Source organism: Aythya fuligula, chromosome 10 (assembly GCF_009819795.1).
Source record: "Aythya fuligula isolate bAytFul2 chromosome 10, bAytFul2.pri, whole genome shotgun sequence".
Classification (NCBI taxonomy): Eukaryota; Metazoa; Chordata; class Aves; order Anseriformes; family Anatidae; genus Aythya; species Aythya fuligula.
This window is the reverse complement of record NC_045568.1, coordinates 10,046,245-10,073,671: the sequence shown is the minus strand read 5'-3', so window position 1 is coordinate 10,073,671 and position 27,427 is coordinate 10,046,245. Positions and strand designations below refer to the sequence as shown.

Below are 27,427 nucleotides of genomic sequence, written 5' to 3'. Positions count from 1 at the left end.
GGGAGCTGCCAAGCCAGCCCCAAGGGAACCAGGTCTTGGCGAGGTGAAATTGGTTCAAACGGAGCCAGGGGCTGGGGCGGGAAGGGGGGTGCAGGGAGGCACCGCCTCAGCCGGGGACGGAGCAGGAGGCAGCTCCTGGGGGTTAAGGGGGAGAGGAGGGGAGCCTGCGAGTTTGGGGTGAGGGTGTTGGGTTCGGGGAGGGGGCCCAGCCATGCCCAAGTCCCAGCTCCAGGCAGCCCAAGAGGGGACGCGGGGCCGGGAGCTGTCCCAGCGGCCGCAAATAAGTTAAAAACCCAAACCAGCAGCAGCCTGAGGAGGCTGGGGTTTGGAGAAGGAGGGGAGGGGGGGGGCAAAAGGCTTGCGAAGGGATCGCTCTCCGGTTTGATAAAGATTTCACCTTAGCGGGCGACGACGGGGAAGGCGAAGGGAAGAACCCATGAGCAACAAAAAGAGACATCAGAAATAGCACCAGGTTCCTGCAGGGGGGGGGGACACGGGGCAGCCCCGCTCCAGCCCCAGCAGCAGCCGGGCAGCCCCAGCGGGTCGGGGAGGGGGGGACGGGACACGCTGCCCACCCTACGCCTCCGGCCGCCCGTCCCGGGGGGCACCTGCGGAGAGAGGCGAGGGGGAATCAGAGCATTTTCCCCTCTCGGTGCCGACACAGCCCGTGTTGTGCCGTGCCTACCTGTCCCTGTGTGCCCCCCGCAGCGCAGCTCGCAGTCGCGGCGGCTGTCGAAGCGGTTGGCGTTGCCCCCGCAGCCGCTGTAGACGAAGGGCCGGCACTCGGCGCCTCTTTGGCTGTAGTACCAGCGCAGCGTGTAGCGCTCGCAGCCCCCCTCCTCCAGGGGCTGCCCGCAGGGAGAGGCTGCGGGGACGCGGGGACACGGGGACGGGGTGAGGTGGTGCTCGTGGCATGGGGCAGCCCCGCACCGCGGCGCCTCCAGCCCTGCCGGAGCTCACCGTCCGCAGCAGGCTGCTCCGGGGCGGCCTCGTAGTCCTCTTCCTCCTCCTCCTCCTCCTCATCCACGTAGGTGCTGTCGTACTCCAGGTCGGTGGTGGCGGTGAGGAGGTGCCCGTCCTGCCCTGCAGGCAGCACCCGCCGTGAGCAGCCCCCCCCCAGAACCCCCCTACCCGGCCCTTCACAGCCCCATTTGGGCACCCCCGGGTGCTGGGGAGCGGAGAGCAGGGGTAAAAGGGACGGTGACAAAAAGCACGTGGAAGGCACTCACCCTCCTCCTCCTCCTCCTCGGCGTGTGACAGCTTCAGCACAGGGACAAGGGGAGCACCGGGAGCGGGGAGTGGCTGCGGGAAGAGAGCTGGGGGGAGGACGGCACGGGCATCAGAGGGATGTGAGCAGAAACTGGGGCGCTTTTTTTCCCAATCCCCGAGGGAAATCTTCCCCCTGAGGGCATGGAGCAGCCCAGGGATGGGGTCCTGGGGACACCGCGTCCCCCCAGGGCTCGGAGGTGCACAGCTGGGATGCCACACGGCTCCTCGGGGGAGGCAGCAGGGCTTTGTGGGGCTCCCAGGCCCTCCGTCACCTGTCTGGCCGTGTTCCCTCTCCTGGCGGACGCTCCTTCCTCCTCCGTGGGCAGCGTGAAGGATTCTCCTGGCCTGGCTCCCCCAGCCTCCTTGGAGACAAACCCCAAGCTCTTCCCGTGCGCCCCGCAGCCCCCTGCCCCATCCCACCCACTGCTGCTCCCCCAGCCCTGGCACCACAGCAAGGACCAAGGGATCCCAGGGGGTCCCAGGGGATCCCAGGGGGTCCCGGTGGCCTCCAGCCCCCCCCCAAAAAAATCTGGTGGCTTATCTGGGAGCACAGGGAAAGGGACGGGGACACAACCTGAGTGCTCACGGGAATCCAGGCGCCGCGGGAGCTGCCCTCCGCACGCTGTGGGACAGACGGGGCAGGGGTTAGGGGCTGGGGGGATCAGGGATGTGGGGGATTTGGGGCTGTAGGGGACAGACCCCAGCCCCGGGGTGTGCAGGGGATGCTCACCGCAGTGCTGGCTCATCTCCTGCCTGACGTAGGCTCGGATCTCCTCCTCCTACCGACGAGCAGGGGGGGGGGAACAATGCACATCCCAGGGGAAATTAGGATTAGAGATGAGGAAAAATTCACCCCCGGCACAGCCCGGAGATGGGGCACCCTCCTCCATCAGCATCAGCGCGGGACAGCCCCGGTGCCCTTCCCCCTGTGCCGGGGGGGGGTCCCGCGGCCCCTTACCGTCATGCCCGGCTCCCCCTTCTCCCCGCGGAGCCCCTCGGCGCCGGGACTGCCCTAGGGGGAAGCAGAGCAGAGCTGGGAGCCGTGCCCGGGGCTCCCCGGGGCAGTGCCGGGTGCCCGCTCACCCACCTGCTCTCCTCGCTCGCCGGGGACGCCGGGCACGCCGCGAGCCCCCATCACCGCCTGCCCGGGGGGGCCCCTCTCCCCCTGCCAAGGATACGGGGTCAGGGAGCTGGGACACGGTTCCTGGTGCCACCACCCCCTTGGTTTCTCCAGGGATAGGTCCTGGCCCCCCTCTCCTCATGGCACGGACTCACCTTCTGGCCCTGCATGCCCTCGGGACCTCGCGGGCCAACGCTGCCCGGGGGGCCAGGGGGGCCGGGAGCCCCGTCACTGCCCCGGGGGCCGGGGGCACCGATAATGCCTGGGGACCCCTGCGGGAGAGCAGAGGGATGGGCTGGGGATGTCCCGTGGGGCACCTGGCCCCACACTGGGGTGTCCCCAGAGCACCAGCTGCCCCTCGGCTCCTGCAGGAGCCTTTTAAAAAGTGATTTGTCACCCGGTTCAGTGACAGAGCAGAGCCCTGGGTGGCTCATTCGGGAGGATTATGCCCCGCAGGGTGAGGCTTGGTGCTGGTGAAGGCAGAGCAGGGCGATGGATGCGTCCCCCCCCCAACCACTCACCCGGTCTCCTTTCTCCCCCTGGTCTCCTTTGGCTCCCTGCTGCCCATCGAATCCCCGGTCGCCCTGGGGGGAGGAAGGTGCAGGCAGTGGGGGACCACGGGGAGCAGCCCTAGGACCATCCCCGAGGTCCGAGCACATCCCCGAGGTCCCAACACGTCCCCGAGGTCCCAACACGTCCCCGAGGTCCCAGCGTGGCCCTACCTTGGGTCCCATGAGCCCCTCCTTCCCGGGGACCCCCGGCACTCCCGACAGCCCCAGCTCTCCCTGCGGGACGAATCAGATATCGGTGAGCCCCCGCCGTGCATCCCCCCACCCCATACCCCAGTGCCATCACTCACCGGCTCTCCTTTCCTCCCCGGCAGCCCCGAGCGCCCCGGCAGCCCCGGCTCTCCCTACAGCAGGCAGGACAGAGGCAGGGAGGGCGTCAGACCTCACCTTTGGGGTCACCCCCAGCAGGGGACCCTCACCGGGGTCGGGGCCCGTGCTCAGCCATCCCCGGTGGCTGTGGGACGGACGGAGGGGCTGCACAGCGTGGGCACCCACTCACCTTCTCCCCCTTGTCCCCGTCGAGGCCGCAGGCGCCTTTGATGCCGCGGTCACCCTGCGGGGACAGGGACAGGGACAGGGACGGTCACAGCTCTGCCCATCCCACACGGGTGCCATCATGCAGAGGGGATGAAAACCCACCTTGGGGCCACGCAAGCCCAGGTGCCCCACGTCCCCCTTCTCTCCCCGGGCTCCAGCGGTGCCGTCCCGGCCGGGCTGTCCCTGCGGGAAGCGCACAGCGTGGTGGGGACCCATCCTGCCCCCTGGCAGCGTGGCAGTGGCATCGGGACACGGCTCCTCACCGGCTCTCCCGGCTCCCCCGGCGCGCCCACTTCTCCCTGGAGAACGCAAAATCCAGGCTCAGGCCATGGGGACGGTGCCCCCAGTGCTCCCAGTATCCCCCAGTGGCTTCCCAGCTCCTTCCTTACCTTCTGCCCGCCGGGGCCGCGTGCCCCGGGGAATCCCGTGGAGCCCTTCTCGCCCTGCTCGCCCCTCGCCCCCTGCAAGCAGAAACGTGGGGCACGGGGACACCGACGTGCCCGGGTCCCTCCATCCCTGCGTGTCCCCCCCCCCCCCCCAGCCCCGTACCTTCTCTCCAGGCGTGCCCTGCTCGCCTTTGTCCCCTTTGTCCCCTTCTGAGCCCTTCGGGCCACGGTCTCCCTGCAGAGGGGGAGGCAGAGGGATGGGGTCAGGGAGATGCCAGCTCCCCAGGGTAGGGCAGGACCATGGGGACACCGTGCCCCCCCCCGGCACTTACCGGCTCCCCCTTGCTGCCCCGCGCCCCGGCGGGCCCCTCCACCACGACGGTGTCACCCTGGGAGAGATTTGGGGTGAGCAGGGTGGGGGCACAGCCCCGCTGTGCCCCCCACCACCCCACCCCAACCCCGGGGTCTCACCTTGTCTCCTTTGGGCCCCATGGCCCCGACGTCTCCCTATGGGGACAGGGTGGCGAGATGTCATGAGGATGGAAAGGGGCAGCACCTCCCTGGGGGGTTTCCCCCCCTCCCGGCTCCCCAGACCCCTTACCTTGTCCCCACGCTCCCCTCGGACCCCCGGCAAGCCCTGTGGGACAGAGGAGAGGGGTTTTTTTTTGGGGGGAGGGACACCCAGCTGTGGGGGCAGCGGGCTGTGGGTACGTACCGTCGGCCCGCGGTCGCCTGCCAGCCCCGGGCGCCCGTCTTCACCCTGTGGGGAGGAGAAAAAAGGGGTGTGAGGGAAGGGGTGTGGGATTGGGGCACCCCGTGTGGGGCTTGGTGGTGGGATGGGGGGGCTGTGGTGGTGCCTACCCGCGGGCCTGGGTCGCCGCGCTCCCCTCTGGCTCCTGGCAGCCCGGCCCCGGGGTCACCCTGTGGGAGGGGGACAAGATCTAGTCCCTAAGTCCCCTCTGGGCTGTGTCCCCCCACCCCATGCCCAGGGGACATCCCGTGACCCCCCTGTGCTGCCCCAAAAGCCTGAGCGGGCTCAGCACCCATGCTATAGGGCCGTCCCCCAAACCTTACCTTGTCCCCCTTCTGGCCAGAGGCCCCGGGTGTGCCCTAAAAGAGAGGAAAAAAGGTGGTGCCAGGACCCCGTTGTCACCCTGCCTGGGCCAGGATGGGAGCAGGGATGGGTCCTGCCCCCTCCCTGGGGGCACCGCAGCCCCCCCGTCCTCACCGCTGGCCCCGGGGGTCCCAGGGGTCCTGGTGGTCCGGCGGCGCCGTCCCTCCCGGGAAAACCGATCAGCCCCTGGGGGGGACACGGTGCTGAGCAGGCAGGGAGCGGGGCAGGGATTGGGGCTGTTGAGACCCCTCTTGGGGTGGGGATCGAGGCCGGGTGCCAGCCCCTGCGTTACCCGCTCCCCTGGGACCCCCGGAGCGCCAGGCTGCCCGCTGTCCCCTCTCAGGCCCGGCTGTCCCGGTGCCCCCGCGATGCCCGCTGAGCCCGGGGGTCCTGGGGGTCCCGGCAGGCCGATGTCACCCTACAGGGGGGAGAGAAAAGAGATGGGGTCCAGGGAAATGGGGGAGTGCTTCTGCCTTGTCCAAATGGGCCGGGGTGGCACCGGGGACACGGACAGAGCCAGGGGACACAGGGACAGGGACAGGGATAAGGACAGGGATAGGGACAAGGACAGGGACAGGGACGGGGACAGGGGTTACCTTCAGGCCCTGAGGCCCGTCCTGTCCTGGTGGTCCCCGCACACCGACGCCCGGAGAGCCCTGCGTGGGGGGGCAGAGAGCACGGGGACGGGGTCACCCCTTGGGGGCACGGGGTGGCCGGGCAGCGTGTCCCCGTGGCGGGGACGCTCACCTTCTCCCCCTTGGCTCCGGACGCCCCCTTGGCTCCCTGCAAGGACACGGAGCCGTCAGGAGGGTTTTTGGGGGTGGATGGGGTACGGGTTAAAGGGGGGGCTCCCCTTGGGGAGGTGACGGTGCTGCCTTCACCTTCACCCCCCCCCCCCCGTGTCCCCTACTCACGTCTTCCCCGGGGTCTCCCGGCTCTCCGGCTCCTCCGGGCTCCCCCTGGTAAGGGGACACAAGCAGACAGTGGGGGGAGGTGACTTTGGGGTGGAGGGGGGGGACAGAGGTGATGGGACCCCCACGACCCCCTCTGTGCCCGGGGCAGCTCCTCACCTTCTCTCCCTTGGGGCCGGGCAAGCCCCGGGCGCCCTTGGATCCCTGGGGAGGGGGAAAAAGGTGTTAGGGATGGGACAGCAGCATTAGGGGGGGGGTGCAGCACCCCAAAAGGGGGGGGAACAGGGCAGAAATTGGGGTCAGCAACTCACGGGCTCGCCCAGCAGCACCCCCTCCAGCAGCGCCGGCTCGCCCTGCAGCGACACGAGGCTCAGCACCCTACAGAGCCCATGGGGGGCTCATGGGGGGTCTGTGGGGTCCCCCCCTTGCACCCCAGCTCCTTACCTTCTCGCCCTTGGCACCGGGGGGGCCGGCGACGGCCTGGGGCACAGGGGAGAGAGGCGTGAGGTTAGGGGGGGCTCTGCTGCATCCCGCTGATCAGGGAAAAGCCGCGGGGAGCCCTGCGCTCACCTGCCCCGGGGCTCCGGCGTCCCCTGGTTCCCCTTTGGGGCCGGCAGGGCCCGAAGGTCCCGGCACACCCTGGCACAAAGCAGGCAGCCCTCAGCCCTGTGCTCAGCCCCGGAGGGCTGGCAGGGGGGCTGCCCGGCCCCGTTACCATCTTGCCGGGCATCCCGGGCTCGCCGTCCTTCCCCGACACGCCGTCCCGACCCGGCACGCCCGGCTTGCCGCTCTCCCCCTGGGGATGGCACGGATATGGGGCTGTGAGCAACCCCACAACCCCCCCCAGCTGTGGGGTGACGGGTGGGGAAGGCACGCTCACCACTTGTCCTGGCAGCCCGGGGGCACCCGGAGGACCCTGTAATGGGGACACAGCCGAAAATTAACTCAGGGCACGGGTATAGGGACAGGCAGCTCGCAAGGTGTGGGTCCCTGCGGATACCTACCGCCAAACCGGGGGGGCCGGGGGGGCCGGGCAGCCCTATGCTGCCCTGGGGACCAGGCAAGCCCTGCAGTGGGAAGAGTGGGGTCAGAGGGGAGGTGCCACGCTGGGACATCTCGCCGGGACATCAGCTGTCCCCTGGGAAGGGCTTTGGGGTCAGGGAACGGGTAGGGGGGAGTGGAGGCTCACCCGGATGCTGGCACCAGGCTCCCCGGGGTCGCCCTGTGGAGACAGCACCCACGTCGGTCCCACCACCCCAACAGCCCTGCCACCACGTCCCCACCATGTCCCCATGTCCCCCTGAATCCCCCCAGGGGCTGGCTCCAGCAGGGGACCAGCCCCACGTTTTTCCCCATAGCCCCCGGTGCCAGCAGGGCGCCGCGCGTTCCTCTGCGGGGTCAAATATGACGATGGTGATGATGATGGTGATGATGATGATGATGATGATGTACCTTCATCCCAGCTGGGCCCTGGGTCCCTGGGGGGCCAGCAGTGCCCTGCAGGGAACAAGGGGACATTTCATCCTCGTGGTGCCCGCTGGTGGCACGGCTCCTCGGGACGAGGAGGGGGCGGCAGGACAGCGCGGTCCCAGCGTGGGGACAACGGGGACGCTGGGGGGGGGCCCTTACCGGAGGTCCTGGTGGTCCCGGCTCTCCCTGGTTGCCCTGAGGGGGGAGGAAGAGATGTGGGCAGCGGGTCCCCGCTGTACGGTGGCTCTGGGCACCCGCACCAAGCAGGGACAAGCACCGCCAGACCCCACCAGGATGCGCCGTGCCAAGCGCCCACGGGGCAAAAACCACGGGAACGGGGACATGCAGGGGGAAACGGGGACACGCAGGGGGGGGACGGGGACCTACCGGGCGTCCCAGCACGCCGGGGAAGCCTGGCAAGCCCTGCAAAGAAGCACATTAGAGCCAGGGGGTAAGCGGGAACCCGGCACCTCCAAGCAGCCCCGCTTGCCCCAAAAGCTCCCCAGGGGATGAGCACGGTGCCAGCGCGCAGTACCCGGCTGTGGGGTACTTACTGGGGGGCCAGGGGGCCCTCTAAAGCCCTGCGGGCCCTGTGGGGGAGGGAAGGAGGCAAACAAGACGTGAATGCTCCCGTTGGGGCTGGTGGCAGCTGCTGCGGGGCCACGGGAGCTTCCCACCCCTCCCGGAACGCACCCCCCCTGCATCCCCCACTCACCGGTTTCCCCTCGGGGCCGGCCAGACCCCTCTCTCCTGGGAGGCCCTGGAAGAAGAGGTGGAGGCAGTGGGGTGGAGATGGGGCCGTGGGGATGGGGATGGAGACCATGGGGACGAGGATGAGGATGGAGACCATGGGGATGAGGAGGATGGGGATGATGGAGACCATGGAAATGGAGACCATGGGGATGAGGATGAGGATGGGGATGATGGAGATGGGGATGGAGACCGTGGGGATGGGGATGATGGAAATGGAGGTGGAGACCATGGAAATGATGGAGATGGGGATGGAGACCATGGGGATGAAGACGGGGACTATGGGGATGATGGGGACGGAGGCGCAGTGCCATACTCACCGGGGAGCCATCCCTGCCCTTCTCTCCAGGCTCTCCTCGCTCTCCCCGCTGCCCGCCTTCGCCCTGCCGTGGGGAGAGGAGCGGGGTTGTGGGGCCAGCGCTGAAGGCAGGGCCGTTCCCATCCCCGTCCCCGTCCCCCCGCCTGCCCCCACGGCCCGCTTGCCCCCAGAGAGGGGTGTCCCCAGCTGCGCCCCTGCCCGGGGCTTGGCCGTCAGCACACGGAGAGGGGAGAGCAGAGAGCTGGTGCCGAGCCCCGAAAAGGGAGCGCAGGAGGAAGAGAGAAGCGGAGGAGCCACGGGAGACTTACTACACGCAGACCTTATCTCCTTTGGGTCCTCGCTCGCCCTCGGCACCCGGCTCACCCTGCAGGGAGGAGGAGGAGGAGGAGGAGGAAGAAGAAGAAGGGATGTTGCCAGCCTCACGTGCTGCCCCAGCCCAGCTCGTGGCAGCTGTGGGGCTGTCACATCGTCCCCAAACAGCTCCGGGGGGCTGGCCCCGTTGTCGCCCTGCTCCTTTCTCCCCGGACACCCACCTTCGCTCCCTTGGGTCCGGGGGGGCCGCGCTCCCCTGGGAAGCCCATCAGGCTGCCCTCCATCACGTCTGCCTGCAGGCACAGTGCCATCAGGGCTGGCACCCAGGGGACCCCCTGGAGGTCCCCCAGTCCTCCCCAAGCCCCCCATGCCAGGGGGCTGGACGTGGATGCCTCTTGGAGAGGGTCCCCGGCAGCACCCGTCACCTACCTTGGGCCCTGGGGGGCCTGGGGGGCCCGGCAAGCCATCTCTGCCCTAGCCATAAGGAAAAGAGGTGGAGCATCAAAGGGACAGCCGAGGGAAATGGGGCAGAGCCAGCCCCTGCCTGGCTGACCCTGGTCCCTGTGGGGCACCCCAGAGAGCCCCCATCACATCACCGGGGGGCAGAGAGGGGACAGAGGGGGGACACTGTCCCCGTTTGGGCTCACCTGCTCGCCCCGGTCGCCCTTCTCACCCCGGTCGCCCTGGGGAAAGGAGGCAGTGGGAGGTCACGGAGCTGTCCCCAAGCCCAGGGCCGGGTCCCCCAGCCCGTAGCCCCTCACTCACCTTCTCCCCAGGCCGTCCAGCCTCCCCCAGCTCCCCGGCCCGGCCCGGTACCCCCGGGATGCCCGGCTTGCCAGGCTCCCCCGGCTGCCCGGGCGGCCCCTCGGGGCCCCGCTCACCCACAGCCCGGCCCACGGGGCCCTGGGGGCCGGGGGCACCTTGGTCTCCTTTGTCACCTTTGGGTCCTCGCTCACCGGGGAAGCCTAAAGAGCCCTGCAAGAAAAAAAAATCAAAACCAACAATAACTGCACCAGGCATCCCAAGATCGGCTGGGTCTCTGAGCTAGCCGGGAAGGGGGACGCAAGGCCATGAATTTGGGCACAGCACGGGGATGGGGAGGTGTCCACGGGGGTCCCCAAAGCCTGGCAGTGCTCACCTCTCGTCCCGGGGGGCCCCTCTCTCCTGGCTCCCCCCGGCTGCCCTTCTGCCCCCGCAGCCGCTCGGCCACGGGCAGAAAGGAGTCCGAGCTCCCGTCGTAGGCACCCGTGAGCTCCTTCAGGGATGAGACCTGGGAGGGAGGCACGAGGCACGGCTCAGGGGGCTCAGGGGCCGTGCTCCCCGGTCACGGCACCGGCCCCGGTCCCGCCGAGCGCAGGGCAGCCCCCGGCCTGCCCACCTTGATGCCGAGGGCTTCCAGGCTGCGCTCGATGTTCTGCAACAGAAGGACATGAAAAAAAAAAAAGGAGCTGGCGTGGTGCTGCTGGGGCTCCGGGGGGGGTGGAAAAACTCACCAGCCCCTTGGGAGGGTGGAAAACTCACCACTGCAGTGCCGGGGTCGCCGCGGACGCCAGGTCGCCCCTGTATTTAGGGCGAGAGGGCACGAGATGTAGGGTGAGGAAGGGGAGCGGGGTGCAGCTGCCCTCAGTAGGTTTCAGAGTTAACGCCACTGGGCGCTGCCTAGGAAAGGGCTGCGGTCCTCTGGGGTGCTCCCAGCTTGCCGGGCTCAGTGCTGGGTACTCACCGGCTCCCCTCGCGGTCCAGGCTCCCCTGGGTCCCCCTGAAATACAGCAAAAGGTGTCAGGGGGAGCGGGGACCCCAAAGGACTCGTCCCTTGGGGTTTGGTCCCCCCAGAGCTTCGCCACGGAGGGCTGGGCTCAGGAACACACCTACCTTGGGTCCCGCAGCCCCACGGAGGCCCGGTGACCCCTAGAAGACACGGAGGGGACACGATGGCACCCACGGACAAGGGGCAGTGCCCCAGGGGAGCTGTGGGGCACGGGTCCTGCTGGCCCCATGTGGCACCGAGGGCTTGGGGACTACAAACCTGGCCTGGGGGGCCGAGCTGCCCGGGAACGCCAGGCAGACCGGGGGGGCCGGGGGGTCCGGGCACGCCGCTGTCCCCCTGCTCGCCCTTGGCACCGCTGCGGCCCTGCCAGGAGAGCGGTGTCACCCCGGGGTGTGGGTGCCCAGGAGCTGTCCCCAGTGGGGACACCCCACGGCCATGTGGGGCAGCCCCGGCTCGGAGGTACTCACATCTCTGCCAGGAGCCCCGGCGTCGCCTTTATCACCCTGGAGAGGGGAAAAAAAAAAAGAAAAAGAGAGAAAAAGACTCAGAAGGACGCGTCCCCAGCCCCAGAGCCCTGCCAGGGGGCTGCCATCGTGGTTATGGGGTCGGCCCAGGGCTCTGCTCCTCACCTTCCTCCCGTCCTCTCCTGGCGTCCCATCTTCTCCCTGCAGACAGAGGCTGTGAACCAGTGCCAGACCCCAGTACCCCTGCCTTGGGACTGGGAGGCACAGGGCTGGGGCCTTTCACCCCACACCTCCCTCTCCTTTGGGGTTTCCAGCCCTTGGGGTGCCCCGAAGCCAAGCCCTGCTGCCCTACTCACGTTCTTGCCGTTGAGGCCGGGCTTGCCATCGTCACCGGGTTTTCCCTTGGGGGGAAGAAAAGGTGGTGAGAGCCACCCCAAAACAGGCATTTTGGGGGGGCTCCAGGGAGATGGAGAGGGCTGGGAGCATCTGTAGGGCACGGGGCAGGGCACGGGGTTTGGTGTTGGGTACTCACAGGGAGGCCGGGCGGCCCCAAGGGTCCCACGGCGCCAGGCGGGCCCTGCTCCCCACGCAGCCCCGGCAGCCCCTGTGGGGAGAGGAGATGGGGGGAGGCCTCTGCAGCCCGATTTGGGAGAAAGGAGCAGGGCTGGGGGTGGTCCACGGGGCAGGAGCACAGCCCCAGGAGGTACTTACGTCCCGGCCGGGGTCCCCCTGCTTCCCCGGGTCCCCCTGTGGATGAGGAAGGACATGAGGGATGTGGCTTTTTCCCACGAGCATCCCCATCCCAAATCAGTGGGACAGTTCCTCTGCCCCCTCTGCCCCACCACCTCCTCCAGCCCCCTTTCCCGGTGCCCCCCGCCCAGCCCCACGCTCACCCTCAGCCCGGGGGGCCCTGGGGGCCCAGGTTTCCCTTCCAACCCATTGCGGCCGTCCAGCCCCGGCGGGCCACGCTCCCCCTATAAAGAAAAAAAAGGAAAAAAAAGACTCAAAAGGATGCTTTTCCCCAACACGGGCAGGGAGGTGGCACCACAAGCAGGGATGGGGCCCCTCACCTTCTCTCCTGGCGAGCCTCGGTCCCCGGGGTCACCCTGTGGGGTGGGAAGAGGAGGGAATAAACCCCTTGTCACCCCCAACTGGGGGCTGAGCAGGGCACGGACCCCGCCGTGGGGCAGGGGGCACTCACCCGTGTGCCAGGGGGGCCGCGGGGACCCTCGATGCCCTGCAAAAGAAGAGCTGCTCAGATGGGGCAGGGGCAGCCCCGTACCCACCTTCACCCCCTGGCACCGCTCGCCTCGCTGCCCCATTGCCCCCCACACACCCCACACGTACCCTCTCTCCTGGCAGGCCGGGGGGGCCGGGGTCACCCCTGGCACCCTTCGCACCGTCCTCGCCGGGGTCCCCGGGGTCCCCCTGGGGGGGAAGGAGCCGAGGAACCGTGCTCAGAGGGTGAGCACAACAAGCAGGGGTCCCGCAGCGTGACGCCGAGCGCCCCGTGCGGGTTTTTTGTTACCTTCTCGCCCTTCTCCCCTGCTCCTCCGAGCCCCGCATCCACCTGCGGGGCAGAGAGGGGCCGTCAGAGCCGGCACCGACCACGCCAGCAAGGAAAAAGGGGTTTGGGCAGGTCTTACTGCTCGTCCCGGGGGTCCAGGAGGTCCCTGCGAGAAGGGAGAGAGGGAGGGGGGTCAGCGGGAGCTGCTGAGAGCCGGGAGGGGACGGAGGGGCTGGCAGGGGGACAGCGTCACTCACCGGCTCGCCGCGGTCACCCTTGTTCCCTGGTGCTCCTGGGGCGCCCTGTGGTAGAGGGGACGGGGTGAGGACGCCCCCATAGGATGAGGGTGCCCCCATAGGATGAGGGTACCCAGGTGGAGAAGGGCCGAGGGTGCCCCCATGCAGAGGGTGCCAGGGGCACGCCCGCGGTGCCACTCACGTTTCTGCCTTCAGGCCCTGGGTCTCCGAGGTCGCCCTTCTCCCCGGGGGGGCCGCGGTACCCGGGCAGCCCCTAAATACGGGGCGGGGGGGGGCACACGTCAGGCTGAGTCGCTCGGGGGTCTCACCCGGCCCCGGTCTCCCCGCTGACCCCGTACTTACCCGCGGGCCCCTGTCTCCGGGTTTGCCAGGCAGGCCTGCTTCGCCCTATGGGACAGAGGGGATGAAAGGGATTGGGGGCAAGGGGGGGACACGGGGGGGGCAGTGCCCCATCAGGACCCTCACTCACCGGGGTGCCTTCGTCACCTTTCTCTCCACGCTCGCCCTGAGGCGCAGGTCAGCAGCAGCGACCAGGGGACAAAAGGACAAGTCACCGACGTCCCCACCCCACAACCTGCCCCAAATTGGGGCCGTGGCACCCCCTCAGTGTGCCCCCCCAGCCCCCAGCCCCACGTACCTCCTTGCCACGCAGCCCCGTCTGCCCCGGTGTGCCCGCTCGGCCCGGCTCGCCCTTCTCGCCTGGCTCCCCCGGGTCCCCCTAGGTTGGGGAGGAAAGCGGGAAGAGGGTCAGGGTGGATTTTGGGGGAAAAGGGGGGAAAAGGGGCTCAGCACGGCACCGTCTGCTCCCCCGAGCAGTGCCCTTCCAGATGGATGGACGGAGAGAGGGGTGATGCCTCCTGCAATGCCCTTACCTTGGGGCCGCTCCTGCCAGCGAGGCCGGGGATGCCCTGGGGGTCGCAGAAGGACAGCACGTGGTGTTACGGGGGGACGGGGAGGGTGTCGGGGTCGGACACCCCACCCCTAAGCCCCAATCCCAACCCCGCGGGCTCACCCGGACTCACCCGCTCGCCCTGCTCGCCTTTGGGGCCGGCCGGGCCTGGGATGCTCAGACCAGGGGCACCCTAAACACGAAGGGGAACAGCTTGGGGCAACGGGACCGGCACCGTGTGACAGCAAAGGGGGTGCCCGGGGGGGGGTTGGGGGAGCCTCAGGGGGCTGTGTGCCCCCGTGCCCAGCCCCAGCAGTACTCACGCGGGCTCCTCTCTCCCCCACATCGCCCTTGGGGCCAGGAGGCCCTTCTGGTCCCGGAAAGCCTCTGTCACCCTGCAGCACACCAAGTGGCACCGTCAGCCCCCCTATACCTCCCCTTTCCCCACCCCATAGCTGGGGAGCAGCGCGGGCGTCCCCACGGTGCCGACATCCAGCCTGGTTGTGCCGCGGGGACACCGACAAGGGACAGGGGCAGGGACAGGGACAGGGACAGGGCTACCTTCTCTCCTCTGGCACTAGCCACGCTGGTCGCCTGCAGGAGAAGCAGTGGGGACAGTGCTGGGCGCTGCGGGAGCTCCCTGTCCCGGGTGCGGGGTGAGGTGCCAGGGGGCACCGCTTACCGGCTGGCCGGGCTCGCCGGGCGCTCCTGGCTCACCCTGGGGAGACACGGCTGTCAGGGCCAGCCCCCTCCCCACAGCCCCCAGCCCCCCAGGCACCCTGCTTCCCCCTCACCTTCTCGCCCCGCGGTCCTGCTGGCCCCGGAGCTCCCTGGTGAGGAGAGGAGAGCTCAGGGGGGTGGCAGCGCCTGGGCACGGCCACCCCGCTGTCCTCAGGGCTGCGTCACCGCCGTCCGTGCTCACCTCTCTGCCCGATGGTCCCGGCCGTCCTGGGGCTCCCACTTCACCCTGGAGGAGGAGAAAAAGAGGAAGAGGAAGGTGCCGGGCACTTCATCTCCCAGGGAGGGCAGGCAGCACCCCAGCCCCCAGCCCCCAGCCCCTACCTTCTCGCCCTCGGGGCCCGGCGCACCACGGTCCCCCTGCAGAGCGAAGCAGAGGAGCGTCTCAGGCAGCCTTCCTCCCACCCCACACGCTGCCCCAGGCCCCACAGATGAGGCAGGGAGCAGTGCTGATCCCAAATCCCACCCCCAGACCCCTGGCAGTCACCCCAGTGCCACGGGGACCCCAAAGATCACCGAGGCAGGCAGCCCCCAGCCCCACCTCACCTTCTCGCCCGTCTCTCCCAGCTCGCCCGGCGCCCCGCGGTCTCCCTGGCACAGAAGATGGGGTTGGGGGCTGGCAGGACCCACAGGGGGTGGCACGGGTCCCGGCACAGCCCCTGAACCCCTTTTCTCCCCCAAAAGGTGCCGGGGGATGCGGGCACACCATAGGAGCACCCTCGCAGCACTCACCTTCCTGCCCTGCTCCCCGGGCAGTCCCCGCGGGCCCTGCAGAGGAGGGCAGAGATGTCACCTCCTGCGGGGGGAGCGCGTCACCTCCCACCTTGCCCCGTCCCGGGACACTCACCCGGTCCCCTGGGTCCCCTGGGCGGCCGGGTGGCCCTGGCAAACCGTCCTCACCGTCACCCTGAGGGGGAACAGGAAAGGCGGCAGGACACCGTGAGATGGGGACGTGCGTCCCCGCTGCAGAGCCGGGGGGGTCCCCACCACCCTCTTACCTTCTCGCCCTTGGGTCCAGGGGTGCCCGCAGGTCCCCGAGGGCCGGGATCCCCAGGCAGACCCTACAAGAGAGCAGCGAGGGGGCAGCTCAGCCCCTGGGGGCAGCCGGCTGCCCGTGGCCCCGCTCCTTTTTGCTGGCCCAGGGGCCGGACTCACCGGGGGGCCTGGCTCCCCTCGGGGCGCTGCCCCATCCACAAGTCCTGGGGGGCCCTGTGGAGACAGGGGTGGGCTTGGTGGGACAGCCCCATGGCTCAGCCCCTCCCAGGGGGACATCTTCACCCCCAGCGAGGCGCCAGGGGCACATGGAGCCACTTACCCTCTCCCCTCGGTCGCCCTTCTCCCCCTGCAAGGGTAAAAGCGAGAGGGTAAGGGTGGGTCTGGGCTCTCCTCGTGCCTCACCCCACCCCAAAATGATGGGGCAAGGGCTCGCAAGGGGCATGGATGATGGAGGGGGGCACAGAGAGCAAACACAGCAAGGAAGGAGCCATGCAGCACCAGGAGCATCGTGTGGGGGAAGAGGTTCAAGCTGCGGGCTGTCCCCCTGTCCCCGTACCTTTACGAAGTCTCCCGGAGGTCCCGGTGGCCCCATGGGCCCCGTAGGACCCAGAGGGCCTGGATCTCCAAAGGGTCCCCGTGGGCCAGGGCTGCCAGGGGGGCCAGGGCTGCCCTGGAGGAGAGAGATCCCCATCAGAGATGCTCCATCAGCATCGGGGGGGCACGGGGTGCAGGTGGAGACCCCCCCCCCCAGTATCCACAGCCCCATCCGTACCGGCGTGCCCGGCTCCCCTTTCCGTCCGGGCAGCCCCTGGCCTCCATCCACAATCACCCTGGGCTCCCCCTGAATGAGGAGAAAAAAAGAGAAAATAATTAAAATCAAATAAAATTAAAATAATCAAATAAAATTAAAATAATTAAATTAAATTAAAATTAAAATTAATAAAATTAATAAAATTTAAATACAATTTAAATAAAATAAACTAGAATAAATAAAATAAAATAAATAAAATAAAATAAATAAAATAACATAAATAAAATAACATAAATAAAATAACATAAATAAAATAACATAAATAAAATAACATAAATAAAATAACATAAATAAAATAACATAAATAAAATAACATAAATAAAATAACATAAATAAAATAACATAAATAAAATAAAATAAATAAATCAGCATCCCCACGGATCCCACCGTGCCCCTGGGGCAAGGTGCCCTGGGGTCTCCCCAGCCCCGGGAGGTGCAGGTGAGGAGATGTCCCCCCCCCCAGCCCCGTGCCCCTCACCTACCGGCTCGCCTTTTTCCCCTTTCAGGCCAGGAAGCCCCGTCGGTCCCCGCGGGCCCTGGGGGTGAAAGGTGGGAGTGAGCAGGGGGGCGTGTGGGGGGTGTGAGGGGTTGGGGAGGAGGGGGCCATACTCACGGGATCCCCCCGGGTGCCGGGGACGCCCTGGGTGCCCTGGAAAAGAACAGCTCAGGAGGTGAAAGCACGGCCCTGATGGGGTGGGGATGGGGATGGGGATGGGGATGGGGTGGGATGGGATGGGATGGGATGGGATGGGATGGGATGGGATGGGATGGGATGGGATGGGATGGGATGGGATGGGGGCTCCAGACAAGGCAGGACTGCCCAGAACTCTTGGCCTGGGGGGCATGCACAGGGGACAGTGGTGCCCCCACCAGCCAAGGAGACCCCCAGGTGCCAGGAAAGGGTGGGCAGAGAGCTTAGGGAGCAGGCAGGGGGGGCTGGGTGATGGGCACAGCCATCAATTGGGGCTGAATTGGTGTCGGCACACCCATGGGGACACCCACGGGGACACCCGCACTCACCGGCTGGCCGGGGGACCCAGGGTTCCCGGGGCGGCCGGGGCTTCCTGGCACCCCATCAGCTCCGGGGAATCCCTGTGGGGGAAAAAAAGGGATTATGGCAGTGCCACAGGCATCCCCGGCAGCGCTGGCCCCAGTGCCACCATCCCTCTGCACACCCAGCAGGGGTGTGATGGGGCAGCGCGGCTCCCCCCAGCTCCCCCTCACCACACAAATTTGGGGGAGAGGATGGCGGGGCAGGAAGACGCCCCTGGGGGCCAGGACCCTGTGCTTGGGGACGCCAGGCTGTGGAGGTAGTGGGGACACTCACTCTGTCCCCCTTCTTTCCTGGCTGCTCGACGCTCTCTCCTGGTGGTCCCCGTGGTCCTACAGGTCCCGGGGGGCCCGGCAGCCCGTGGCGGCCCTGGGACAGCAGAGGGGACAGGCTTGGTGGCAGGTGGTGGCCAAGGGACACTTGTCCCCTCCACTGCTGTGGACCCCCTGCACCCCCAGGCAGGACATTACCGGCTCTCCAGGAGGGCCTGGCTGCCCCGGCCGCCCCTGTGGAGACAAAGCCAGCGATCAGCACCCTCTGCGGGCTGTCACGAGCAGGATTTGGGGGCACGAAGCCCCGCCACAGCTGCAGGGGGGTACCCCGAAACACTTACCGCCTCTCCAGGGTCCCCTTTATCACCCTGCAAGGGGACAGAGTAAAAGGGTGAGGGGCTGCACCCCTCTGCCAGCCCCACACATGGGCAAGACGAGGAGTCCCCAGTCCCCACTCAGCCCCCATGGCATGGGGCCGCTCACCTTGGGGCACTGCACGGCACAGGGCTTTGGCTCTGGCTCCGGCTGGCGAGACAAGGGGAGGACGCATCAACCCGGGGAGGGAAAAACCCTAAAACCACCTCCCATGGGGGCTGCTCCCCCTTGAGGCGGCCCAACCCCTCACCCTGGTGGAGATGATGGTGCAGAGGTCGTCGGTGAGCTCCCCCTCCAGCTCCTGCAGCGTGCCACGGCGGGGGAAGACGAAGCGGGGGTCCTCGGCCGTCACCACGCGCCGCAGCTGCTCCCGGTCCGCCCCCTCCAAGCCCACCGCCAGCACCCGCACCCCTGCGCCAGCAGCACCCTCAGCACCCGATCCGGAGCACCCTGGGGGGTCCTCGTCCCGTGGGGACCCCGTCCTGAGGGCATCCCGTCCCCCTCACCCGCAGCCTTGATGTCCCTGGCCGCGGCGATGGCATCGTCCCCCGAGGGGCCGTCGGCCAGGACCACCAGCACCGCCGGCACGCCGGGACGGCGCCCCGCGCCGGGGCTCAACAGATAGGTCCTGGCGAAGGTGATGGCTGCCCCTGGGGGAAAAAAAAAAAACAAAAAAAAAGGATGGTGGGGGTGTTAGGAAGGTCCCACGGGTCCATCCGGCCCGGCCCCAGCTCGTTCCCCTCACCGATGGCGTTGCCGCTGGGCTCCTCGTAGCGCATGGTGCGGATCTGCTCCAGCACGGCGGGCAGGTCGCTGGAGCGGTTGAGGAGCAGCCAGGGCAGGCTGCGGTAGCTGTAGGTGGCCAGGCCCACCTGCGGGGTGTGGGAACCACAGAACGGATCGGGTTGGGGCCCTAAAACCACCCCCACCTGGCTCCAACCCCCTGCATGGGCACGGCACCTCCCACCGGCCCCATCCAGCTCCCCCGTGCCAGTGCCTCACCACCTTCCGAGCCCAAAATTTCCTCCTAACATCTAAACTCCTGGTTAAAACCTTTTTTATAAGCCCCATTTTCAGGACTGAAAGGAATAGGGGCGGCACCCCCATGGCAGCCCCCTACCTGGGTGCCATCGGGGCCCAGGCGCCCCAGGGCGGTGACGGTGTTGGAGAGGAGGCTGCGCACGGCCTCGGCGCCGGAGGAGCTGTCACGGGTGCCGTGCACCAGGAAAACGATGTCACCTCGGGCGTCCCTGCAGACTGCCAGGGGAAGGGGTGAGGCGGCCACCAATATAGGACCATCACCGGCCCCGTGTCACCCCCTCCCCGGCACCTGGAGGTACCTGGGCGCTCGCTGACAGAGGTCTCGGCCCCCGGCGAGCTGCCGAGGAGCGGGCGGATGGTGAAGGTGTAGCGCTGGCCCAGGCGCAGCCCGGAGACCTGCTGGGAGCTGGCGGTGCCCGGCAGCATCCGCCGTGCCTCACCGCCGGCTGCCGGCCAAGGAGAGTCAGAGGGGATGGGGATGGGGACAGGGAGCACCCCCTGGGGACAGCGAGCCCCCATTTGGGCAGCGAGCCTTCCCCCAAGCCACGTGCCCTCCTCACCTGCAGCGGGGCTCCAGGATAGGACGTACCCCGAGGCGCTGGGGACGGGGGTCCAGGTGAGCGTCACCGAGTCTCTCCGCACGTCACTCACCCGCAGGCTGGTGACATGGCCGGGGGCAGCTGCCGAGGGGGAGAATGGGGTGGCCCGGCCCCATGGGGTAGCCCCCACCCTCCTCCGTCCTGAGGCAGGGTCCCCATGGTGGAGGGGCGATGCTCCCTCGGCCCCTTACCGGTGACGGCGGTGACGGTGACGGGCGAGCTCTCCCGGCCACCCACCAGGCTGGTGATGCTGACGTGGTAGCGCCGGCCGGGCTCCAGCCCCCCCAGATCATAGGAGCTGGAGGTGGCCGGGAGCTGCTGGCTGCGCTGGGGCCCTCCTGAGTGGGGACAGAGAGGTGAGGGGCCGGGGGACAGCGTGGCCGTGCAGGACGGGGACAAATCCACACTCACCTTCAGCCGGGCGCCAGGCCAGGCGGTACCCGGTGCTGCCGGCCACCGGCACCCAGGCGAGGCGCAGGCGCTGCTCCGAGGCCTCCGTCACCTGGAACCCGCTGACGGGGGACACCGGGGCTGCCTCCGCTGCAGGGAGAGGGGCAGGCGTTAGGGCAGGGGTTAGGGCACCCCGCCGGAGAGCTGTCCCCGTGCCCCGGAGCTCACGGGTGGTGACGATGATGGAGACGGGGTTGCCCTCCCGGTTGCCGACGAGCGCCGTGACCTTCACGGTGTAGGAGACGCCTCCCTCCAGGTCAGGGATGTCGAAGGAGCTGATGTGGCCGGGGACACGCTGGCTGCTCTCCGAGCCCCCTGCCGAGCACCACGCGTCAGCCCCGGCCCCTGCCAGCATCGCAGCCTGTCCCCATCCCCTGTCTCCATCCCCTGGTACCATCCCGGCGGCTCCACACCACGCGGTAGGCGGTGGCTCCCGGCACGCCGACCCAGGTGACGCGGGCAACGTTGCTCCTGGACGACTGCACCTCCAGCCGGGTCACCGTCCCCACCTGCTCGGGCGCTGTGTGACAAGGGGAAGGTCACTGTCACCGGTACCCGGGGAGAATGGCACAGCCAGCACCAGCAGGCAAGGGGCTGCCTCACCTGTCCGCCCCGTGGTGGTGACAGGGGGACCCTCGCGGCCATCAACGATGGCAGAGACACCGATGGCATAGACGGTCCCAGCTCGCAGCCCCTCGATGGTGAAGGTGGTGGGGTCGGCGGGGAGGAAGCGGGATTGCTCCTGGCCTAGAAGAGACAGACAGGGTGGGGAGGGCTCCCACGGCATCACCGCCGCACCCCGCAGCCCCCACACTCACCATCACTGGCCCGCCACGTCAGCCGGTAGCCCCCGGCTCCTGGTAGCCCCCTCCAGGTGACCTGCAGCTTGGTGGGACCAACCTCCGCCACCCGCAGCTCGGAGACGCTGCCCACGGCCGGGGACTCTGCAGAGCCCAATGGCACCGGGGCATCAGCACGGGGACACGCCAAAGGGCCCCGTGGCCACCGTGGTGCCGCCCGGGGGGAGCAGGCAGCGTGGACTTACTGACACGGACGCTGAGCGTGGTGGCACTGCCCTCCCGGCCACCCACGAGGGCCGAGACGCGCACCAGGTAGGCGACACCTTCCCGGAGGTCACCCAGCTCCAGCGCCGTCTGGCTGCCCGGGACGCGCCTCGTCCTCTCCGTGCCGTCTACCAGGAGCAGGGCAGGAGCCTCAGCGCTATCTGGGGTCCCCATGGTGCCCCCCAAGTGGTGCCACCCCATCCCCGTCCCGCCGGCTCACCCTGGGTGTTGCGCACCGTCACTTTGTACTCGGTGGCGCCGGGGACGCCGGTCCAGCCCAGCCGCACCCTCCTGCCTGAATCCTCGAGGAGCCTCAGGTCCGTCACGGCACCCACGGGTGCCTCCACGCCTGCAAGGGGACGCAGTGAGCCGGAGCCAGGTGGCACTGCCATCACCCTACCCTCAACCGCGGGCTGGGACCGCTGAGCTGGGCATCGCGTGGCTCCGGTCCCAGCTCGAGCGATGCCACGCGCGATATCTCAGCCCCAGGGCACTGCTAACGATGCTGGGGACGTCCCCGGGGTCGTTCACTCACCCGTCTGGAAGGTGGTGACGGGGGTGGCCACCTCCCCGCCGTCGTAGAGCGTGTAGAGGGTGATGCGGTACTCGGTGCCGGGCTGCAGCCCCGTCAGCTGGTAGCTGCTGACGCTGCTGGGCAGCGACACCGTCCTGGGGGGCTCCGGTCCTGCGGGGAGGAGGGCAGCGTCACCGTGGGCTGCCACCCCCCGGGGTGACATCGGGGACGGGGCGCAACCCCGAACCCAACCTGTGGCTCTCTTCCACTCCAGGCGGTAGCCGCGGGCCTCGCGGAGGGCGAGCCAGAGCACCTGGATGGCCGTGGGGCCCAGGATATTGGTCCGCAGCGTCTGCTCCGCGCCCGCCTCTGCAAACAGACCCGGTGGGGCTGTGCCACCCTGTCCCCTCGTCCCTGCCCCGGGACAAGGCCAGAAGGCCCACAAGCAGGGGCAGAGCCCACCCCGTACCCGTCCTCTGCCGGACGGAGGCCGCGGGCCCCTCCAGCTGCCCAAAAAGCGGGGCCACCATCACCACGTAGTCCGTGCCGGGCTGCAGCCCCCCCAGCACGTGCGACGTCTGCCTGGCGTCCAGCTCCACCTTGCGCCGCTCCTGCCCTGCTGGAGGAGGAGAAGGAAGAGCATTGGTGCCACCACCACGCTCCCATCCCCATCCTTCCCTCGGGGACAGCGGGAAGGGGCCGTCACCTACCTGCCAGGGCAGCCCAGGAGAGGCGGTAGCCGGTGGCACCGGTGACGGGCTGCCAGGCCAGCAGCATGCTCTGCGCCGACACGTTGTGCACGGCCACGTGCTGCACGCCCGCCGGGCGCTCTGCGGGCAGGATGAGGCCGTGGTAACCCGCGGGGGGTGCCGCCGAGCTCCGCTTTTCACCCAAACCACCCCGTTTTGGGATGGCGCACAGCGCTGCGCCCCCCCAGGTGCCGCCCCGCCCCGCAGAGCTCCCCTCCCGAGCAGGCGGTGCCGGGCCCCCAGCGCCTGGCTTTTAGGGCCTGGAATGCTTTCTGCGGGTTAAGGCTGGCTGGGGCGGCTGCAGGGGTTGGGTTGGCAAAGCTGGAGGATTTCAGAAGGTGTTTCCCCAGGGCCTCATCCCCAGCCCTGCCCGGAGATGCTTTCACCACCCTCTTCCCTGGTGGAAACCGCAGTTTCTTCCCAGAAAGCTCAGGACTTGAACTAAACAAGAAACTACGGGGGGGTTTCATCCCCATTTTTACATCACTTGGGCGAAAGCTCCTGTGGAGATGCCTCTGGAAAGCCATGAAGGAGCTGAAGGGGTGCACCAGGAGCTTTGGGGGCTCAGAGCATCACCCTGCAGCCACCAGCTGTGCTCACCCCTCACCACCGAGGCAGCAACAGGCTGGGGAACCCCATCCATCCCCGGGGGTCCCCGAGGTGACCTGAGGAGGTGTCCCCACCACCCCCCGTCACACCTGGGGACGGGCGCACGGTGCTTACGTGTCCTTGCAGTGAGGGTGGCCGTGGCCGCGGGGTGCTGCGCGTGGCGTGCCCGCAGCGTCACCAGGTACTCGGTGTCGGGCCGCAGGTTGCTGAGGGTGGCCGAGAGCGCGCCGGCCCCCAGGCTCCTCTCCTTGCCCTGGGCTGCTCCTGCAGGGGGACACCGAGGGGTCCAGGCAGGAGCAGGGGACACGGCCCGGCAGGGAAGGGGTGTCCGCGGGCCGGCTCCTCGCCCCGGGGATGCCAGGCAGTGCCAGGGGTGGGGAGCACGGGGCGAGGCTGGGACGGGGGCCAGGCACGGGCACCGCAGCGCCCGGGGGCAGGGAGGGCTCGCCAGGTGCAGCGGCACGGCCGGGTGGGGGGCTGCCACCCGCCCCCCGTGCGCACCCATGGGTCGCAAGCACCCCAGACGCGTGCCACAAGCCCTTGGGGGACACACAAGGGTGTCCGGGTGGCACCGTCCCCTCTCAGGGGGGGGGACGTGTCCCCTCACCTTGCGCCGTGTAGCTGAGGACGTAGCCCTGCGGTGGCTCGGGGCCGGGCTGCCAGGCCAGGCGCAGGAAGGACGCTCCGGCCTCCACCACGCGGAAATCCAGCACGCCGGCACGGCTCTCTGGGGACACACGGGGACGGGGATGAGCCCCCATGGACCGCAGGCACCCCGCCGTGCCCCCAGGTGGGTGCTCGGGGGTACCCACGGGTGCCCAGGGGGATTTAGGGGTACTCACGGGTGCGCGCCCGTCCCGACACCGACTCGCCGAGGCTGTTGGCGTACTGGGCGATGACGGTGACCAGGTACTCCGTCCCCACACGCAGCCCCCGCAGCACGGCGCTGGTCTCCCGGGGCCCCAGGCTCACCTGGGCAGGGGCAGTGTCACCCCCATGGCGAGGCAGGGGACCCCCGGGGGACCCTAAACCGGCGCGGGGCTCACCTCCTGCCTCTCGGCCACGACGGGCTGCCCCAGCCCCGTCAGCGGGACGTGCTGCACCCTATAGCCAGTGACGGGGCCGCTGGCCGGGCTCCAGCGGATGCGCAGCAGGTCGGGGCCTCGCTCCAGGATCTCCAGGTTGGAGGGGCCAGCGTGGCCTGGACCGTCTGTGGGGGACCGACCCACAGGGGATGGGGACAAGGGCGTTAATGCAGCACCCCGTCAGCTGCACGCCAGCAGCCCCATCCCAAAAACGAGGAGGAGGAGGAGGAGGCGGGGGGTCCCGTACCCAGGGTGCGCAGGGTGCCCCCGGAGCTGGTGCACACCCGGCGCGTCATCAGCGGCACCAGCGTGCCCAGCAGCTTGAAGTCGCCGACGTAGTAGAAGAAGAAGTCGGTGGGTGTCGAGGCCACGCGGACCAGCTCCGTCTCGTCGGCGTTCTTGATCCCTAGGGAGGTGGTCAGGGGGGCAGAGGGTGAGGGTGGAGACCCCAGGCCCCCCGGCAGCCCCCCTCAGCCGGTGGTGGGGGCAGCAGCTGGCACGCTGGGCACTCGCTCACCCACGGCGAAGACCTTGATGCCCTGGCTCTTCAGCTTCACGGCCGACTGCTCAGCATCATCCTGGGACTTGCCGTCCGTGATGAGGATGCAGATCTGAGGGGAGAGCCGTGAGGCTCATCCCGTGCCCGTGCACCCCCTGGGACATCCCAAATACCCCCCCTAACCCCGTGTACCTTCGGGACCCCGGGCCGGACATGCGTGGGACCGAAGAAGTTGTCAGAGACGTAGCGAAGGCCAGCACCGGTCCGCGTGTTGCCACCTTTGTAGCTCAGCTGCTGGATGGCCCTCCGGACACCCGTGCCGTTGGCGTGCTGGGAGAAGGTGAACTCCACCCTGGGGGGGGCACAGGAGGGGACAGGTCACCCCCCTGACCCCCGTTGTCCCCCCAGCCCCACCCCGTGCCCCGTCAGGCTCACCGCGGCTCGTCGCTGTACTGCACGGCGGCGAAGCGCACGGCCCTCTCGCCCACGGCGTGCACGAAGGGGGCCACCAGGTCCTCCATGAAGGCGCGGACGGCGCGGAAATTGTTCCTGCCGATGCTGGACGAGCCGTCCACCAGGAAGGCGATGTCGGCCTCCAGCACGTCCTCGCACACCACTGCGGGACGGCACCGGGGCTCAGGGCGCCTGCCCCCCGTGCCCAAACTCAAGGGTTTGGGGTGCTGCAGAGCTTCTCAGGGAGGAGAAGCCGGGCTCCTCTGCCCCCCTGTAGCTCGGTGCCCGGCGCTCAGCACCCACCTTGGCTCCTTTTCTGTGCCACGACAGCCGGGGGGGCCAGGAGCACGGCGAGGAGCAGGAGGCGGCCGCTCATCGTGGGAGCCTGCGGGACAGCGGGGGACAGGGGGCTGCTCCGTGCCTCTGGGCACGGCGGGTGGGGCAGGAGCAATCCAAAGCAGCAAAACGCAATAAAAGACAAACCCCGCCGATGGGAAAACCGATCCGTGGGGGAAAACCACGCCAGGGAGCAGCCCCCGCGTGGGAGCTCACAGCCACGTGCGTGCCCGGTGCCTGGCCCAGCTCCAGCCCTCCCCGTGGCCCCGCTCGCTGGCGGTGCCCAGGACCAGCAGGATGGTGCCCGGAGCGGGCAGGAGGCTGCCAGGCGGGGTGTGCTCGGGCTCCTGCCTCCACAGGCCCGTCCCGTTGCCTGCTCCCGCGCCTCCCCGTGCCTTGGGGCTGCTCGCCCCGCTTCTCCTGCCCGCCGGCACCCCGTGGGTGCTCGCCCCCAAGAACGGCAGCGTGGGGACACGGGGGGCTGGAGGTGCCCACCAACACCCTCACCCCGCTGCTCCCTGCGCTCCCAGCTGGGTGCAGAGCTGCTAAGGGTGTTGGGGGACTCAGCACCGACCCCATAACAGGGCGCAGCACCCAGCCTGGCCCCATGGGACCCCCACCACGACCCGTCCGAGCGCAGCAGGCACCCTCGGATACCCAAGCCCCCCGCGCACCTCTCCACGGGGGCCAGCCTGGGAACCCTGGGGGGCAGCGGGGGGGGCACAGCCCGTCCTCCTCGACCCCCCCGGAGCCCCCCCCACACCCTCAGCTCCCAACCTGCGGGCTGCGAGCCCCCAGCTCCTCCCGGGGGCGCCGTGCCGAGCCGCTCCGTGCCGCTCCGTGCCGAGCCGAGCGCAGGCGGCCCCCGGCGCTCCCGCCCCCTTTAATCGGGGCGGCCCGGAGCTCGGTGCCGCCGCCTGGGGTGGGGGGGGGAAACGGGGGGAGAGCCACGGCCCCCGCCCCGTCCCGCCTATCCCCAAAAAAAAGGGCTTTTCCCACCCGCTCCCTCGGGAGGGAGGGGGCGCAGAGGGGTTTGGGGAGGAAGGTTTTTTGTTTGTTTGTTTGTTTCTCGTTTTCCACCCCAAAATGCCCCGGGATGGGGGAAGGAGAGATGGGAACGGGCCCCCCCCGGTAGCTGCTGTGGGGTCCCGGCCCCGGGAAGGTCTTTGGCAGAGGGCAGGGTCGTGGCAGCCCGGGCACAGCTCTCCTGGAAGGGCCAGCTTTTGGGGGTCCCTCCTGCCCCGCATCTCCTGGTGCCAAGGGCAGAGGATGCTGGTAGGCGAGAGCTGCCCCAAAGCAGAGAACCCCCAGCAGGAAAACTGCTGCTGGGCAAAGGGAGAGGATGCCAGCGAGGTGGGCAAGCTGTAGGACAAAAGCTCTGGGGACCCTGGCACCCCACAGTGCCCCAGCCTCACCTCCTGCCCACCATAGGACCACGGGTTGGGGTTTGGGCTCAGGTCCTGCCCTGATGGACGCTCTTACAGGACCCCATCCTTCTGTCGGTGCCTGTCCCTGCCCGTGCTTACCCATACTGATGGGCACCAGCGTGCCCCGTGCCACCTCCCCACGTCCCCAGTGCCCCACGTACCTGCGCCCTCGCTGCCCCACTCGGGGCCAGCGGCCCAGGGGCTCCCCTCTGACTGCAGGGGGGCAGGGGGCAGCTCCAGGGGCATCTTCCCGGGGGTGGCGAAGGGGTCCCCGGGGCCACCTCGCAGCTGGGGGCCGGGGACAGGGCCACCTGCCACCCAGCGAGGATGCTCCAGGGCCGGCTGCAGGCAACTTTCCCAGCACAGGCTGTTCCCAAGCAGGGGAGGAGCGGTGATGCCCCCTCTCCTCTTAAAGGCGCAGCCAGCAGCGCATCCCCCCCTCTTCGTCAGCCATCCCCTCCTTGGACCCCAGCCCCGGCCCCAAAACCAGCCCAAACGGCCCCAAAAACCACCGTGGCCTCGGGTTTCCCCCTGCCCAACCCATGTCCCTGGGTCCTGCCGCAGGTCCGGCGTCCCCTGGTCAAGCCCGTCCCCAAACCCTCCTCCCGCCAGAGCTCGCTTAATGAAGGCAGGGCGGCCTGTCCCAATTAGTCAAGGGGCTTCGTTAACCAGGGAGCCGAGGGGGCTGCCAAGGGCTCTGTGTCTGGCCCCGGGCC

At 68.8% G+C, this 27,427-nt stretch overlaps 1 protein-coding gene and 1 long non-coding RNA gene across 2 annotated transcripts; both read right to left on the bottom strand.

The window, feature by feature from the left end:
* Positions 1–576: 576 nt before the first annotated feature.
* COL7A1 (collagen type VII alpha 1 chain) lies at positions 577–26,957 on the bottom strand. Its single transcript, XM_032194254.1, has 82 exons — positions 26,873–26,957; positions 24,931–25,111; positions 24,688–24,847; positions 24,514–24,607; positions 24,244–24,402; positions 23,958–24,121; positions 23,754–23,883; positions 22,264–22,383; positions 22,023–22,169; positions 21,806–21,922; positions 21,575–21,724; positions 21,260–21,388; positions 21,021–21,167; positions 20,794–20,919; positions 20,579–20,722; positions 20,370–20,495; positions 20,144–20,290; positions 19,937–20,056; positions 19,717–19,863; positions 19,487–19,606; positions 19,226–19,372; positions 19,006–19,142; positions 18,631–18,757; positions 18,392–18,535; positions 18,136–18,296; positions 17,852–17,878; positions 17,208–17,279; positions 16,149–16,217; positions 15,696–15,722; positions 15,228–15,287; positions 13,626–13,661; positions 13,391–13,471; positions 13,223–13,258; positions 13,096–13,140; positions 12,935–13,006; positions 12,754–12,798; positions 12,636–12,662; positions 12,518–12,559; positions 12,337–12,417; positions 12,191–12,226; positions 12,060–12,095; positions 11,883–11,963; positions 11,701–11,736; positions 11,522–11,593; positions 11,346–11,390; positions 11,155–11,190; positions 10,993–11,028; positions 10,784–10,888; positions 10,279–10,317; positions 10,136–10,171; positions 9,896–10,027; positions 9,523–9,732; positions 9,405–9,440; positions 9,183–9,231; positions 8,979–9,046; positions 8,765–8,809; positions 8,447–8,509; positions 8,092–8,136; positions 7,931–7,966; positions 7,536–7,571; positions 7,359–7,403; positions 7,096–7,128; positions 6,911–6,973; positions 6,787–6,822; positions 6,622–6,702; positions 6,477–6,545; positions 6,351–6,386; positions 6,218–6,259; positions 6,066–6,110; positions 5,910–5,954; positions 5,743–5,778; positions 5,288–5,413; positions 4,597–4,641; positions 4,353–4,388; positions 4,214–4,270; positions 4,045–4,116; positions 3,458–3,511; positions 2,911–2,973; positions 2,000–2,048; positions 961–1,083; positions 686–865; positions 577–608 (listed from the first exon to the last, which is right to left on the bottom strand). The coding sequence occupies exons 1-82, from the start codon at positions 26,955–26,957 to the stop codon at positions 577–579; spliced, it is 6,795 nt and encodes a 2,264-aa protein (XP_032050145.1).
* LOC116493022 lies at positions 14,330–14,604 on the bottom strand. The gene is made up of 3 exons (XR_004253707.1): positions 14,565–14,604; positions 14,437–14,472; positions 14,330–14,360 (listed from the first exon to the last, which is right to left on the bottom strand). It is a non-coding gene; the product is annotated as an uncharacterized LOC116493022 (long non-coding RNA).
* Positions 26,958–27,427: the final 470 nt, after the last annotated feature.

Excerpts from the sequence above, each read along its gene's own strand:
- COL7A1 (XM_032194254.1), bottom strand. The coding sequence starts at position 26,957 with ATGCCCCTGGAGCTGCCCCCTGCCCCCCTGCAGTCAGAGGGGAGCCCC. Across the intron at positions 20,057-20,143 it reads CTCCATCATCGTCACCACCC|CCCCGGTGTCCCCCGTCAGC; the intron begins GTGAGCTCCGGG and ends CAGCGGAGGCAG. Across the intron at positions 6,703-6,786 it reads CCGGGCTGCCAGGACAAGTG|GGGGAGAGCGGCAAGCCGGG; the intron begins GTGAGCGTGCCT and ends TGCCATCCCCAG.